The following is an 18,326-nucleotide window of genomic DNA, read 5'->3' on the forward strand; positions in this document are numbered from 1 at the left end:
TGAAATTCAAAATGGCCATAATTTGGGGATATTTGACATATATTTTGACTCCCAGTTAACATAGAAAGACAATTCTTGTGTCTATTTATATTTTTGAGGGCAATGAACTCGCTGATAACATTTTATTTAGTCATTTGGGCATGACAGCCAGCTTGAAATTCAAAATGGCCGCCAATTAAATATATACATATATATATATAGAGTTGAGTTGACCCACAACAACAATTTAGGTATCTGTTGACATTTATGAGCTCAGTGAATGAAGTTGTGAAAACAAAAATTGTTGTCTGACCTAAGCATCCATCTTTAAATTCAAAATGGCCACCATTTTAATATATTTTTCCATATATCTCAACTCTTGGTTAACATAGAAACACAGTATTTTTTGTCTATATGTACATTTATGTAGCCATGAATTTATTGATGACATTTTTATAGTCATCCAATCGTGGCAGCCATCTTGAAATTCAAAATGGCCACCATTTTAATGTATGTTTCATATATCGTAATTTCCGGTTAAGGCAGAAGCACAATTATTTTTGTCTGTACATTTTTAGGATCAATGAATTAAAGGGTGACATTTTTATAACAATCTTCCAGTCATGGAACCACGTTAAAATTCAAAATGGCAGCCATATGGCGATTTAAAAATGGCCACCAATTTTATCATTTGGCAAATACTTTTCCTCCTAGTCCACATACATTTTATGTGAAATAATTAAAATATTGCATTACTAATGACTTTCATGTTCTAGATTTTAAACTAATGAAATCGAGGAACAGACCAATTGTAAACTGTAATTCACAATGACATATTAGCAGGGCTCACACATTTAGTATCTGGCTAATTGAATGTTGTTTAAATTAGCCAGTTTGTAATAATTTCTAAAGAAATATCCTACATACATGTATCTGAAAATTGACTAAAATTAGGCATCTACTTCGTCTGTAATGGCATGTGTATTGCAGCAACCATCACCACGTGTAGAGTTCTGTACATTGCGGGTTGTATTCCTTATAGGTTCTTCTGCCTGAACACTTACTGATACCACAGTTGCATCTGATCAGTTCTATCACAGCCTCTGGTGCAGCTTGCACCTGCAACCACATTTACAAATATATCCTCCTTGATCCAACCATGGGTCTAGATCACTGGTTGTAGCATGGAATCCTAAGCTAGGATATTTGCTTGGAGATTTGCTGTTTGGGTATGCTGTTATTAGATATTTGGCAGTGTTTCCACACTTTGGTTTGGTGATGGTGTCTTGAACTTATGTCCTCTCAGAATAGCTGCATCAGTTATACAAATGACCCTTGAGCTTAGTACCATGGAGTACTGACCTCTTTGTATGATTCATCAGTAATTCCAAGCTGCCTAAGAGCTCCAGATATAGCCAGTGGAGCTTTCCCGAATACATTCAATTAAATTTGTTTGCATGTACCATCAATTTGTCCTGTGGTGTCACATCCAGTTACTACATGCAATCCTGGTAATGTTGATTTTCTTTCTAAACCCAGTTCATAATCAATTAGTTGCATGTTGATCTGGTTGCGACTTACGTCTGTACCGATAATTAGTGGGATCAGTGTGTGTGATCTTCTCAGGATAAGAACTAAGTTTGTGTCTGGTGCACAAATTCACTTCTAATCTGCCATATACCTTGTGAGTGAACAGAAGCATTTCCTGCATGCTTTGATTCACTATTAGACGGTTACATGGGTGTAAAATTTTTTTTTAACACAATAATATTTATGAAAGATGACATCAGATATTTCCACTAACCAGCCTACAGATTTTCGAAGCTATCCGAGCACTACGATATAAAAAAATATTGCAGGCCATGATCGGGCCAGGCAATGAGGTGGATTTCTACACCAAAGACAGACTGTTGGGGTTTTATCACGATTAGGATACACAAGTAATTATATGTAAATCACAACCAGATCAACTTGCAAACATTGTATCCAGAGATAGACTCGGATTACCAGATGTTCATGCTGTAACTGAATATGACACAACAGGACAATTGGTGATGGTGGACATCAATAAAGAGAACTCAATGTATTCACGAAAGCTCCATATATAAGTAACACCAAAGTCAGGTTGGAATCGGCGATACCCATACAAAGAGGTCAGTGAAAATGTGCAGATTTTACTGCATGGAACCAAGCACAAGGGTCATTTCTACAACTGATGTAGCTACTCTAAGATGAAAACTTCAAGAAACCATCACCAAACCAAAGTGTAGAAACACTGCCACCTACCTCTGGGGTATGAAAACAGCATACCCAAAGAGCACATCTCCAAGCACATTTCTGAGCTCAAGATGTCATGCTACATCTGGACATTCTTGATCCATGCAAACTTGGTTGGGTCAAGGGGGTTGGTATATTTGTGACTGCTGTTAGAGGTGTAAGCTGCACCAGAATCTGTGGTAGAACTGATCAGATGTAATTGTGGTGTCAGTAAGTGTTCAGATAGATGTACTGTAATTGAATGTAAGCGACACAACCTTCAATGTACAGAGTGTTGCAAACGTGAAACTGATGAGGACTGCTGCAATGTGCATACTATTACAGATGAAGTAGATGCCTAATATGCCATTATGAATTACAATTTACAGTTGGTATGTTCCTTTATTTCATTAGTTTGTCATTAGTATTGCAATACTATAATTATTTGACCTAACAATGTACTAATGAACAAAAAAGTCGCATTTGTATGTAGACTAGGAGAAAACATATTTGCCATATGATTACCTTGGTGGCCATTTTGAATTTCCATATGGCTGCATTTTGAAGTTTAAGATGTTTGCCATGATTGGATGACTATAAATCTAAAGAATTAGATTCATTGACCACTGAAATATACATCTAGACAACAGAATTGTGCTTCTCCATTAACCATGAGTTGAGATATAAGACAAATATATTAAAATGGCGGCCATATTGAATTTAAAGATTGTTTTCATGATTCAATGACTATATAAATGAAAACCATCCAATACATGGAATACAGAAAAGTACATGGACAAAAATTATGCTTCCACGTTAACCGAAAGTTGAGATATTTGAAAAAAATGTATTGAAGTAGTAGCCATTTTGAAGTTCAAGATGGCTGCCAAGATCAGACAACAATTTTCCTTTTTACAAAATAATCATCTGAGCTCATAGATGTAAACTGACACCAAAATTATTTTTCTGTGATCAATGGGAGTAAAAATAGAGCAAAATATATAATGGAATGACGTCCATTTTGAATTTCAAGATGGTTGCCATGTAAGATGAATAATAAAAACAATATTTTAATTCACTAACATAATATGTTTAAATAGACCCCAAAAATGGGAGTGGAGATATATAAAGAAATTATATGAAAATAACGGCCATTTTGAATTTCAAGATGGCTGACATGATAGTGGTCAGAAAAAATGCTACCAATGGATTTCTGGTTCAGGTAGGTCATGGGAACATATGACCACAATTTTATTAACTTGAGTAAAACAAAAATGCAACCTTCAAATAATGAACATAACTCTCTAGACAATAAGACAGGCGTTCGCTACAACAACTTATTATTTTTTATCCAATCAAAGTCCTACATCTCACTGCTAGAGAAGATCCTGGATTCTGAAAGAAAAGCTTTATTTTGTTTAACGATACCAGTAGAGCACATTGATTTATTTATCATCGGCTATTAGATGTCAAACATTTGGCAGTTCTGACATACAGTCTTAGATAGAAATTATAGAGAGGAAACTTGCTACGTTGTTCTATTAGTAGCAGGAGATCCTTCATATGCACCATCTCACAGACAGGATAGCACATACCACGGCCTGTAATATACCAGATGTGGTGCACTGGCTGGAACGAGAAATAGCCCAATGGGCCAGCGACAGGGATCGATCCTAAACCGACCGCGCATCAAGCGAGTGCTTTACCACTGGGCTACGTCCCGTCCCCAATCGTTAGGGAGCCCAGGGAGCCCGATCCGAAGACCAGAAGAGTACACAAGGGGATCCATCCTAGACCGACCGCGCATCAAGCGAGTGCTTTACAACTAGGCTACATCCCGCCCCTGCCTTTATAAAGACAATACAGCGTATAGTCTGGACTGTTATGTAATTTGTTCATTTATTTGCAAAATTTTGTAAAATATTTTTTTTAGCTTCTTTGCATACCTAACATGAATAGATCCATTGTTGACAGTTCCCCCATCATATTGGCGGCCATCTTGAATTCAAGATGGCGGCCATTGTAACACCAACTCTGTGTGTCTTAGATATCTCTCTACCTGTTATTGTATAGTATTAAACTGATGGTGTGAGCATAAGAAAATAATATGTAGCAAAATATAATGTGTAAAGATGACTTTAATGGTGATATGACGTTTTGGGGATACAAATACACACATTTTGATGCAATTTTGTTTAATTTATGGTCCATAAAACGTATATATATATATATATATATATATATATATATATATATATATTTTAATTAACAAACATACTTCACTTGTATTTGTTTAAAGGATAACATTAATTTCCATATACACTGTATATCGCTGGAGATACCGAACATTATGTTAGCCTATCTAAATCATACATTTTGTGTTTATTACATGGTATTAACATTTATGAAGTTACAAAAAACCCACCCCAAAACCCAAATTAAATATGAGCTATTCCAAATGAAGCATTGGTGTTCCATAGCGCGCGTGTGATGCATGCATGGATGTTCCATAGCACGCGTGTTCCATGCATTGGTGTTCCATAGCGCGCGTGTTCCATGCATGGATTTTCCATAGCGCGTGTGTGTTCCATGCATGAGTGTTCCATAGCGCGTGTTCCATAGCGTGTGTGTTCCATGCATGGATGTTCCATAACGCACGTGTGTTTCATGCATGGATGTTCCATAGCGCGTGTGTTCCATGCATGAGTGTTCCATAGCGCGCGTGTTCCATGCATTGGTGTTCCATAGCTCGCGTGTTCTATATATGGATGTTCCATAGCGCGCGTGTTCCGTGCATTGGTGTTCCATAGCACATGTGTTTCAATTCTAAGAGGTGCCACACCGCACCTAAACTTGGCAAACGCATTTCTATGAGCAATAGGTAAAAATTATGTACAATAAAACTCAGGTATATATTTGTTTTTAAATAAATTGTAAGTTCGAAGTTTGTTACCTCCTTTTCTATTAATACTAGTATCCCTTCGAACCTTATTTAACCAATCAGTTTTAAATCTGGTTAACATAGCTGGTAACAGGCTATTCAACACTCTTCGTTTGTTCTATTTTATATTAACATTGCTAAAATCAGGGAAGCCATACTGAATAAATAATTGTTTTACATAAAAGTTCCAATTTTAAAAATTCCTTTTCGTATTACACATATTTTCACCCCATAAAAATATTTTCTTACCAACTGTAAAATGTTCACAATTAACAATTGAACAAATGCAGCTGACATACAACATACTTTAAATACGTTTTACGTAGATTACAATGATTGGAAACTTAAAATTAACAGTAACAAAACAACAATACTGATTTTTAATGGAACTGCTAAAGACTATAAACATATGTTTAAGACTGGAAAGACTATTTTAAAGAATACAAATATTTAGGAATTACTTTTAGTAAATTAAATAAATTCGGAACTACCAAGAGCAGACTAAGTCAACAGGCTACCAAGGCAATGTACTTTGTACTAGCGAAATCAAAGGAATACCATCTATCAACTGAATGCAAATTTAAAATGTTTGACTCGATGGTCCTTCCAATCTTATTATATGGCTGCGAAATTCTGGGGTACGAGCAAAATGATATATTTAACTCTCTATAAATCAACGTCTTTAGATATATTTTACCTGTTACGAAATCAACACTATTTTTATGTTATACGGAGAGCTAGGACGAATGACAGTTGAATTACTCATACATAGAAGAATGATATGCTACTGGGCACGGCTTTTATGAGGAAAAGAATCAAAATACAAAGCTATGTTAAACGATCATCTTACTAACGGAATCAAATATAATTGGATCACCGTTACCAAAAACATTTTGGATAACTTAGGAGTGAGCAATGCATGGATATCTCAATCGTTCATATCAGTAAATTGTCTGTCGTAACAAATCAAACAAAGGCAATACGATCAATATTTACAAATATGGAGAAATAACTTATCACAATCATCGAGTGGAAAGGGTTACGAGCTATATAAAGAAAACTTACTTCTTGAAAATTATTTTAGTATACTTCCTGAAAAGCTGTGGTCAGTTATCATAAAATTTAGAACGTCTAACCATTATTTACCCATTAAAACGGGTCGTTGGAATAACATACCTATAGATGAAAGACTTTGTACACTATGCGACGTAAATGATATTGGCGATGAGTTTCATTATGTTTTTGTTTGTAATTATTTTCATGATTTAAGGGTCCAGCATATACATTCATATTACTATAAACGACCAAGTACTTATAAATTTAAAGAATTAATGGACAGTAAGCGAATGGAATATTAAAGAAATAAGCATATTTTATAAATGTAATTATTAGTAACTTTAAACGTCCCTAACCAAGCAAAACAAAATATATAATTATTATTATGATGACATATTTGCTTATAGGTACTTGGCCACACATGAGTTTTATCTAGGTTATATTTATATGAACTCCAACATGTGGTATGTGTATAACGATGTTCTTAAATATGTACATGTATCTAATATATTTAGAGTTTTTGTTATACATCTTGTTCTTATAGAATTTTATTTATTGGTCTTTGTACATGTTTATTATCAACCATCTTGTCACGTGAATGTTATAAATTGTATATGTATATATTCCTCCTATGCCGTTGTGCAACGACCCGAGTAAATAAATTCTTGTCTTGTCTTGTTAAATGTGTTGGCTTGAGATCAAATGACAGGTCGATGATTGGCCGTCGTCCATTACTGGCTATGTGATCATCGCCTCATACACTTGAACTGTAGGGCGAAAAGTGGGGTAGTAGTGGCTTAAGAGTTGGCAAGTCAATTTATTGAATACCTTGAGGGTTTGATGACTTATTTTATACTATAACTATATTTTTAATGGATGAATTGTAAATTTGATTGAAATGTGTCGGAGGGGGGGGGGGGGGGTGAGGGCATAAAGAGCATTTTTGAGAGTTAACTCCCCTTGTAAGCAGACACGCGGTACAAAACGATCTAAACACCATTGGATTTTAACCCAAACTTACACGTAATATTACGAAATAAAGTGACAAAAACGGATATCTGTGGTTTCCCGAGACCATTGGCTTGTGTTGCCCTGTAACGGTTAAACACACAGAGAGAGAAACGATATGCCACACGTGCTTAGTTCATTAACTCGGCGAAAGGCAGACTAGAAGACGACAGTTTAAGGCATTTCGCCTGGTATGCATATTCAACGATATATAATGCACATTATTGCTTAATATCAACAAGTATAATCGTATAGTTAATTAATAAAACGGTTAAATGTGACGGCTATTATATGTAACGGGCGCAGCCATTTTGTACCATCTCAGTGAGTACGCCCTCTGGCGAGCTGGTGGTTATGTAATACTTAACGCGTAACGTCAGAAATGAGCCTTAGAACTAGAGAAACACAAAATACCTGGTTTTTGCGGGATGATAAATAGTCATACATTGCAATGTTCTGTAATAATACACATCCCAGTAAGCCAGCAAAAAGTATATCCAGCACTATATATATTATTTTTCAATACAAAATAAAATACCATTGTCAAAGTGGCTACACAACAAGTCAAAATAATTAACAAAGTTTTGTCCATGCATTAACCTACGTACTGAAATGATACACGGAGTGTTTTCTTAGTTAATTGGTCTATGCTGTTAGTTGCTTCTACCTGTGATTCCTGATTAGCAGGTGTGTATTTGATTGGTAACCAGACGAGCCAATTAACTGACGCTGTCTAGACACAAACATACATACCGGTATTGTGGTATATTACCTATCGCCCCTAAAATGGTAATGGACATGGTTTATTACTGTAAATAGTTCTGTAAAACTATTGATTAAATAGACTTTTTCATCTAAAATCACAGAACTGACCAATTACGTAGTCCCAAAGAAAAGAAAATTATCACTTGGGTATCGTGGGTTGTCGTTTTTGCTCCAACGTAGCATATCATTAGGCCTAATAATGTACATTTTTCCTTTGGATTATTTAACAGAGAAAAATACTATAACCCCATTTTGTTCCGTTAATGCAACTTGAAATATATTTAGTTAAATAGTTTATTATATTATTACGTCATTTATGCTGTTTTACAAGTCAGGTTGATCAAAGAGAAGCGCCTTGTCGACAATTACTGCTTTTGTTTACACTGTACATAAAGGAGATGGTCAATATATATATATATTTTTAGAATATTTATAGACCAAGGAAATAACTGCACAGAGTACTTCCCTAGACCACTAGCCCTGACCGTTTACTATAAATTTTACCAAATGGGTAAATACAGTGGTCGATCTAGGATCGATGCCCGTCGGTAGTCCAATAGGCTATATCCAACCAGTGCCACTGGTATGTTAAGGGCCGTGGTATGTGCTGTCCTGTGCACATATCCCTTGCTACTATAATGTAGCTGATACAAATATCAACTGACATCCAATCACAAATCTAGTCATGGCATAAAACACACAAGAAAAACAAACGCAATGTTTTGGGTTTTTTTCATTTTATTTCTAAATTACAAATTGCAAACTACACATATATAAAGTGGACACACATTGGGTTACATCGATAGGCCTTAAGGGCGACAACTTCACATATATAAAACGAACACACATTGGGTTGCATCGAGAGGCCCTAAGGGGCGACATGTGAATAATATTAGTGTTCATTTCTCTTCATCTTCGTCCTCATCATCAGTATCATCACCATCGGTATCGTCGTCGTCGTCTAGTTCGTCCAAATATTCGCTGATCCAGGAATGTAGGTCAGGAAGCGAGAATACGTGTCTTTAAATAACTTCCATTGTAAAGTCTTCATGTTTCTTTCGATGGCATCTTGGGACATGTTTTTTTTCTTCGTAGCGTTTCCCCTTGCTTTCGATATAGTCACGATTGATGTCGAATTCACGCTCGATCATCAGACGTACGCCTTCGTTTTCCAGATCGGACGACGGCTCCTCTTCTTCATTTCCCTCCTCGCACGTTTTAAATCGCAGATGTCGCTGCAAGTCACTCCCATCTTTAAAGACCAGACCACACTTATCGCAAGACTGCATCCTCTTGACTTTTTTCAGATAGGGCTCTACCTCATCTTCTTCTTCGTCGTCGTCACTTTCGTAGGCGGGTATGCCTGGCAGTTTTCTCTTGAATGCGTTTCGTTGCATGATTTGCACGTAGAGCTCTTTCTTCGACGGTGGTTAAAACTCTTCCGAGACATTTGCTGTTACGTTCGTGCTTTTATACCATTTGGACGACCCCGTCTCTAAACCATTAGGTCGCAGGCGCCAATGTTCGGGCGTGGTCGGTACATAAAATGCTTACCAGAGACTCATTGGTATTTTATTAATACCGTTAATATACCAATACACTTTTACAAACTGAAACATCTCTTGCTTAGTGGCATGAACATGGACGTCATTCCAGATGATTTACTGGAGAAAAACAAGACAGCTAATATCAAAAAGATTAATTTGAGTCATAACAAGCTGACATCATTTAACGATTCGTGTTTCGCCCTGATTCCGGAGCTGGAAACTCTAGATCTCAGCTACAACCAAATATCCTCTTACCACAGTGACTACCTTAACGAAAACCATAACCTGAGGAAGTTACAACTTGGACACAATTGGTTGACAGAGATACCAAATTTTTGTTGGCCGAATGCCACAGCCCGTTACCATAGACTCCAAGGTTTGTACGTCGACAACAACCTACTCCACAAGTTACACAGATTGTCTTTTCCTTGTCTTAGTACTGTACAAAAGATTTCGCTAAACGGTAATCTGATGCGCGTTCTAGAAAACAATACATTTAGCGAACTTCCCCAACTCTTCACCTTGCAGTTAACTCATCTACCCCAACTACGGAAGATGGAAGAATTGGCCTTCAATTCTACGTCACTTTACAAACTGGACCTGTCTGACCGGCCTCGGTGGCGTCGTGGCAGGCCATCGGTCTACAGGCTGGTAGGTACTGGGTTCGGATCCCAGTCGAGGCATGGGATTTTTAATCGAGATACCGACTCCAAACCCTGAGTGAGTGCTCCGCAAGGCTCAATGGGTAGGTGTAAACCACTTGCACCGACCAGTGATCCATAACTGGTTCAACAAAGGCCATGGTTTGTGCTATCCTGCCTGTGGGAAGCGCAAATAAAAGATCCCTTGCTGCCTGTCGTAAAAAGAGTAGCCTATGTGGCGACAGCGGGTTTCCTCTAAAAACAGTGTCAGAATGACCATATGTTTGACGTCCAATAGCCGATGATAAGATAAAAAATCAATGTGCTCTAGCGGCGTCGTTAAATAAAAACAAACTTTACTTTGGACCTGTCTGGCAACAGCCGGTTAACATTCAACATGTTTCCCGGACACTTCCCGTTCATCTGGGCAACTAATCTAGGTGAGCTGAGTCTCCAGGACACTCGGATAATGCTTACACTAAGTAGTTTTAGATCCATGCTGCTTCAGTTAAAGTCCATCAAGCACTTGAATTTACAGAGAACACAGATATCCAAATTACCACGAAGAACACTGAGTCATCTACCGTCATTAAGGATTTTGGATTTGCAAGGGAACTATTTGGCCACATGGAACACTGAAACGTTTAGTAACGTCACGCAGTTAGAGTACTTAAATCTTGATGGTAATCGTATAAGTATTATTAATGAAACGTCATTTCCGATCGAGTTTAGAAGCCACATTAAGAAAATTAACCACGGTAACAACGACTTCCTCTGCACATGTGCCTTGCTGTGGTTTCGCACATGGATGAAGCAAGCAATAACGAACAAAACTATACGGTTCGTCAACTATCCAAACCGTTATTATTGTAAGAACCCATACCACCAGAGACTAGATCATTATAACCCCACTGCTGAATCTTGCAAAGTTAAGAATCCTTATGTCGTTGCCTATGTATCATCAGGAATATTCGTTGTTGTAGTGGTTGTCGCTGCCCTGTTGGTATACTACAACCGTTGGAATATTCGATACTTCATGTATACAATGAGACGACGTCGGTATCGACAGCTGCCTGGGCGTGAAGTTGAAATCAAGTTTGATGTCTTTGTGTCCTTTGATTCTGAGGATTCAGACTGGCTCATGGAAGAAGTGGCTGACTTTTTGGAGAATGACCTAAACCTCAAACTGTGTATTCACGAAAGGGATTTTGAAGGAGGCAAAATGATTATCGATAATATCGTGGACTGCATGGATCAGAGCGAGAAGATCATTATGATTGTGTCCAACAACTTCGCCAGGAGTAACTGGTGCCAGTGCGAAGTGAAAATGGCTCTTAACCAACAATTTGAAATTCACAAGGACGTCATTGTTGTTATCCGCGAAATGGTTGACAGAAAATATATGTTCAAATCTCTCAAGGCATTGCTTGCTACCACTACATACATTGAATGGAAGGAAGGTGAAAGAGCAAAACAGGTTTTCAGAAATCGTCTGCAAGAAGTCATGACTCGTAAAAATTATGAACAGTAAATGAAGCGTTTTAGGCACGGGTCCTTGTTTCAGTTTAAAGACACCAATCGTGGGATACCGGTTGGGACGGGAAAACCCCATTGACAATGGTTCCACCAAGGGACTTTAATCATTCAATTCAAACACATCAGGCGAGTGCTTTTACCGTACTCAAAGGAAGGAAATGTTTTTTTTAATGACGGATTCAACACATTTTATTTACGGTTATATGGCATTAGACATATGGTTAAGGACCACACATATATTGAGAGAAGAAACCCGCTGTCGCCAGTTCATGGGCTACTCTTTGTTTTATTAGCAGCAAGGCATCAGCAAAGTACACACCACGGCCTTTGTTAGACCGGTTGTGGAGCAGTGGCTGGAACGAGAAATAGCCCAATGGGTCCACCGATGGGTTTTTATCCTAGACTGACCGCGCATAAAGCGAACGCTTTTCCACTGGGCTACGTCCCGCCCCTCCTACTCAAATGGAATGTCCTGAGTTTGCTGCCATTGTAAGATGTTTCTGACTAATATAAATCGTATAACGACTAATATTACATACTAAGTATAGTTTCTTCTTTAGAATATCAGTGTCTTTATATTGATTGCGTTTCTTGTCGTCCTGATATTTCTAATTTGCCCAAATTGGATTTGGTCTTCAAATAAGTTCGTACATATAAAAATATATATTAGGAAATAAAGTGTGAAGTTTGATCTAGTACAAACACTCGAACGATCAGAAACACATTTAATATACAGACACTGATGGCAATGGTCTCACCAAAGTAGTTTTATCATTCGATTCAAACACCTCAGGCGAGCGCTTTAACCCTACTCAAAGAGACTGTTCGAAGTTTGCTGCCTTTGTAAGACATTTCAGACTAATACAATTTTTCAACGACTAACATTACATACTAAGTATAGTTTCGTCTTTAGAATATCAGTGTCTGTACATTGATTGCGTTTCTTGTCGTCCTGATATTTCTAAATTGCCCAAATTGGATTTGGTCTTCCAATAATGCCGTACGTATGAAAGATGTTTTAGGAAATAAAGTGAAGTTTGATCTGTTTGTTAAACGCGGACGATCAGAAACGCATTTACTAAATGCGTTTCTGATTGTCCGAGCTTTTGTACTATATCAAACTACAGACACTGATATTTTATACAGAAAACAAATGTATTTGATACTCATTAAAACGTCTCTGGTAGTCGGCAACATCTTCACCATGGCAACAAACTCGAGATAGTCCCTTTAAATCTGAACGACAAAGCCGTTATCTAAGATCAAGGCCGTATCTCTGCACAATGTAAAGTCGAATAGAAATTTGGCAAAGTAATGGTTGATTCCATAAATTGCTATTTAGTGTCTCATCTGTAGGAGGACAGCCACTCCCGAGGAGATCATTTACTGAACAATACATCTTTTTGCCCGCCACTAAGAAGACTAAATCAAAACTAGCACAGGAACTGACAGAGCTCATTGGAATAAATACGGCTAAGGTAACATTCACTCATGAATCACCGTCAACACAGTGATGATATCAGGTGTTCGCGAAAGGTGAGCAGTATTAAAAGATGGTATTAGTTAGGAATGTATTAGTTGGATTCCATATTTGATGTCTTGTGTCAGGTCCTTTGGAATGGGTTGTGGGATTGGAATATTTTGAACCTTTCCGTCCATGTTTGTCCATCTCTGTATTCAGATAAGAAACTAAGATATTAAGTAATGCCAGAGACAGAGGCGCACGGGTAATCCCTAAAAATAGACACAAATATTCTTTGAACCAATAATTCATAATGCAGTTAGTATTGATATTTTTGTTTATCATATAATATCTTACATTTTCAGTGCAATCAAAGTATGCGATATTTTTCAGATGACATACTTTAATAATTTGATAACTTTGCAAATTAAATATAAATTAATCGAGGTAACGGCACTATGTTTATTGACATTTAAGCACACGTACTAGGGTGTCACTCCATAATTGATGTATGCATTCATAGTGATCACATAAAAAGCATTACAATAGCAATTTTACACTTAAAGTTCAGAAAAAAATAGTTAAGCACTAATTTATTTTGATGTAAGACATCCAAAATGACGTCATTCGAATTTGACGTAATTTCCATTCAAAAAGACACCACGCCAAATATTGTTACGTCATTTGAATATCTAGTGATGGCGGACTGGAATTAAAGTTGCGTGTACAGTTTACAAAAACACGTTGTATTAAGCTTGAGATTATATGATAAAGAGATTATTACCCTCGTATGTTTCAGTATCGTCAATATCATATATTAGGAATGTTTTTAAAAATGTTTTGCTTTGTTTTGTTTTTTTTGTTTTTTTTTGTGTTTGTTTTTTGTGTGTTTTTTGTTTTGGTTTTTTTGTTTATTTGTTTGTTTGGTTTTTTGATGGGGGGGGGGGGGAGAGGTTCATAGCACATTGATTTATTAATCATCGGCTATTGGATGTAAAAATTTTCTATTAGTAGCAAGGGATATTTTATATGCACCATCCCATAGACAAGGTAGCACATGCCACGTCCTTTGATATACCAGTTGTGGTGTATTAGCTGGAATGAGAAATAGCCCAATGGGCCCACCAACGAAAACACATGGATAATAGTCAGTGTTAGCTGGAAGAGAACATAAACACTGTACTTTCGTTCCAGCCAATGCACCACGACTTGTATATCAAAGGCCATGGTATGCGTTATCCTGTCTGTGACATGGCTCATATAAAATATCCCTAGCTACTAATGGAAAAATGTAGCGGGTTTCCTCTCTATGACTTTGTGAAAATTACCATATGTTTGACATCCAATAGCCGATGATTCAAAATCAATGTGACCTAAACAAAACAAACTTTAAACACATGTACAGTAGAATAATACTGGCTCGAATGCGGAATGGTCGAATATAAAGCTACCTACGCTCGAACCACGTACCACAAATGTATAAATCAAATAAAACTTTTCCCGTAATTAGTAAATAATGTATGGTCGTTGACAAGACGTAGTACAGTAATGACATTCTCCGCAAAAGGCATTCTTTCATATTGTAGATGAAAATTCATGGTGACTTTCAGATTTTTAACATTAAATTCCTAATAAATTTTTTAACATTTAATAAAAATTTCGAAACTTCCTAAATATATCTCTCGACTAGTTTGTGGAGAGTGCCAGAGATAATTATAGTACGGAGTTTCAGACATATTTGATCAAAGCTGTACAAAATACTTTCAAATTTGCAGGTTTCTAAAAAAAAAAATATTTCCAAAGTAACTCTCTATTAGTTCGTGAACACTTCCCCTGCGAAGTCTCATACCGATTTTTAGAATTATCTAACCAGAAATCTAGGACAAGACAGACTTCTTAATTTTTAATGTTAAATGTTTTAAAAATATATCTCTATTAGTTTGCATGTCTGACGCCATATAACCGTAAATAAAATGTGTTGAGTGCGTCGTTAAATAAAACATTTCCTTCCTATTAGTGTGTGAACTTCCCGTTAGAATCATTGTATTGAGTTTCAGAACTATCCAATCAAAACTCTAGGAGAAGGCACACTTTAAATTTTTCAATGTTAAATTTCATTTAAATTTAGAAAAGTTTAAAAAACATTAAAACATTTAATATTTATACAATATAACTTCTCTATTAGTTTGTGAGGAATACCCCTGGAAATTATTATACCGAGTTTCAGAAATATCTAATCAAAACGCTAGTAGAAGATATACTTTTAATTTCAATATTAAATATCTAGTTAAAATTTGACAATTTAATAAAAAGTAAACAATTAAAAAAAAATCAGAAATATTTTTCAAGTACCTTGTGTAGACCGCCCGTGAATATCGTTGTACCACGTTTTATAACAATCCAATGAAAACTCAAGGCGAAGAATACTTTGAATCTTTCATTGTTAAATTTCTATTTAAATATTTAAAATTTAATAAAAATTCACAAATTCTAAATTTCCGAAAGTTAATTTGTGGAGACTACCCTAAATGATCATTGTACCAAATTAGAACTAACTTTCAAATTTTAAATTTCCACTTAAACCTTTAAACTTAAATACGAATTCACAAATTCAAACACTTTTTTATCAAACGTCTCTGTATTAGTTTCTGGAAACTGTACCTGAGAATTATTGTACTAAGTTTCAGAACTATCCAGTCAAAACTGTGGGAAGAAGATATACTTAAGTTACCAATTTTAAATTTCTATTTAAAATGTTTTAATTTAATATAATTATATTAAAAAATGAAATTGTCAATGTTAAATTTGTATTTACGTATATTCAAAAATTCTAAATTGCCGAAATATGTCTCTATTACGTTTTGGAGACTGCCTCAGAGGATAGTTAAATCAAGTTTGAAAACAATCCAGTCGAAACTCTAGGAGAAGATAGACCTAAAAATTATCAATGTTTATTTTATTATAAATTTTTTAATGTATCTCTATTAGTTTGTGGAGACCAAAGTTTAAGAATTATCCAATAAAAAATAGGAGAAGATTGGAGACGTTAACTGACGGACAACAAACGATAGTCGGACGGACGGACGGACGGACGGACGGACGGATTGAAGACATATTAGTATTAAAAAAAAGCTCCGCTGACAAACTTCATAGCACAGCTTCAAACTAACTCAGGTCAGATGAAGTCAGACTGGGTCAGTCATACTCAAATGAAGTTTTGAAAGTCTCATGATGGTTTTGGTTTTATGATTGATATTGATTAGAGTAAAATGTATAGCAACTGATTAAATTATGTTATAAATATAGCTGATTAAAACAAATATTGTAAACTAATCAAGTGATTTCGGTTTCTTCAATTAATAAGTGTTTTATTATAACTAATAGTGTATCTAATAAAATTTGCATTCACTAATTTGTTTTGTAGTTCTTTGACGTAGACGATGATGACGTTGTTTGTTATCTACTTTATGTTTATATTCAATGAATGTTCAAGTAAACTATCATGGGTACGCATATAAATTGTTCAGTGTGGTAGACCAACCCCGAACCGCCACGCAAATTATTCTATAAATATAGAATACTAAACGAGCTTGCCTGTCATACCATTTTTATGAACCGAGTGAACAGTGTTGGTATCTGACTCGCTTTCGCTCGTCAGATACCAACACTGTTCACGAGTTTGATAAAAATGGAATGACAGGCAAGCTAGTTTAGTATTTTATTTATTACAAACTGCAAACAAGCCGCATCGACAGATGTCGAGACCTGCTACAGGTTATTTTTCTACCAATTGGGTCAGCAAGTAATCTACGTCACACGTAAACATAAACGACGTCATAGTGAGCAACACGACGTCATTAATGTACAGTTTAGATTTTGGCGCGAAGCTTGCATTAATGTTTTTAAATTCACAATGATGACTGAATTGTAGATCAGACCAGCAAAGATTGAGCTGAGTGAATGGGATTGACTAGATGTGACGCTGACATTTTATACATAGGGCCGTAAAAAAGTAGCATGTCGACGACATCGTTTTGGCTTTGTACACAGTGGGTTCAAATATAACGGCCTATATCTTATTGCAATTTCCATTCATGGCCGTATTTTGTAATGATACACTTTTAAATTGCACTATTTTGTACAAACACGGTTAGATACGTTAATAGTCTTTGAAGAAAACATTTTTAACAGCAGTTTTACACTGAAATGTTTTCTAGCGTTCGGGAAAAGGATGCGTCATGCATACAGTTTATCTTATTGCAGGGAGATACAAAGTGACGTCATTCCATTATCGAAGTCATTCAAATAAAAAAATTACCCCGCCAGTCTGCGCGTGCCAATATTACACTAGTTAGATATTGAGTAATTGTTATGACATGAGTAATATCTTACACTGGTGTGTAATAATTATAACTATAATTATTTCCGTTTATATGCCAGTGAATCACGACTGATACAACCGTGCCCGGTGTATCGGCGCGTCCGGTGATTCGGCGCACTTGGTATTTTGCTTAAGTATGCTTAGGAAGTTGTCATGTTGTCGGAGTTTTTAACGAATTAAAGTTTAATTCCTTTTTCAATGGTTAATCAAGTATCAACATATTTATTGTTAAGAGTGCAATTAATTTTTTTTTTTTTAGAATTATCAATAATTATATCATAATTTCAAAATAAATCATTCACCTGTTTTCGTGTTTATAAACGCGAAGTAGGTCATCCTTATTGATATTAAGAATGTTAAAACCAGTCTAAAAACACATTTCCCGCATTTTAAAAATTATAGTAAACAGTATAAATGTAATTATTTTTGTTCGGTTATTTTTTATTTAAACCGAAAAAGAAAACACAGACAAATGCAAACAAAACGAACATTTTACACCTTAATTGACAGTCATTCCAGTTCACAATTGTCACATTGTTATAAAAAAAAATAAAAGCGAAATAAGATCCACGTGTGTGCACAATCTACCCGAGAAAAATAAAATCCATGTAGGCATCGTAGCCATGCATGACAATGAACATGTATGCGTCTGCAGTACTGTGCCACTCAAGAAAACGACACTCCGAGCTATGCCTTCGATGAGGCAGGGACGTGTCGCTCTGCTCTCTCTCGAGTTGCCCCCCCCCCCCCCCCA

At 36.1% G+C, this 18,326-nt stretch overlaps 1 protein-coding gene across 1 annotated transcript; it reads left to right on the plus strand.

Moving 5' to 3' along the window:
• Positions 1-10,571: 10,571 nt before the first annotated feature.
• LOC121392785 (toll-like receptor 2) lies at positions 10,572-11,841 on the plus strand. Its single transcript, XM_041523865.1, has one exon. The coding sequence runs from the start codon at positions 10,591-10,593 to the stop codon at positions 11,722-11,724; it is 1,134 nt and encodes a 377-aa protein (XP_041379799.1). The 5' UTR covers positions 10,572-10,590; the 3' UTR covers positions 11,725-11,841.
• Positions 11,842-18,326: the final 6,485 nt, after the last annotated feature.

This window comes from Gigantopelta aegis, chromosome 3 (assembly GCF_016097555.1).
Source record: "Gigantopelta aegis isolate Gae_Host chromosome 3, Gae_host_genome, whole genome shotgun sequence".
Lineage (NCBI taxonomy): Eukaryota > Metazoa > Mollusca > Gastropoda > Neomphalida > Peltospiridae > Gigantopelta > Gigantopelta aegis.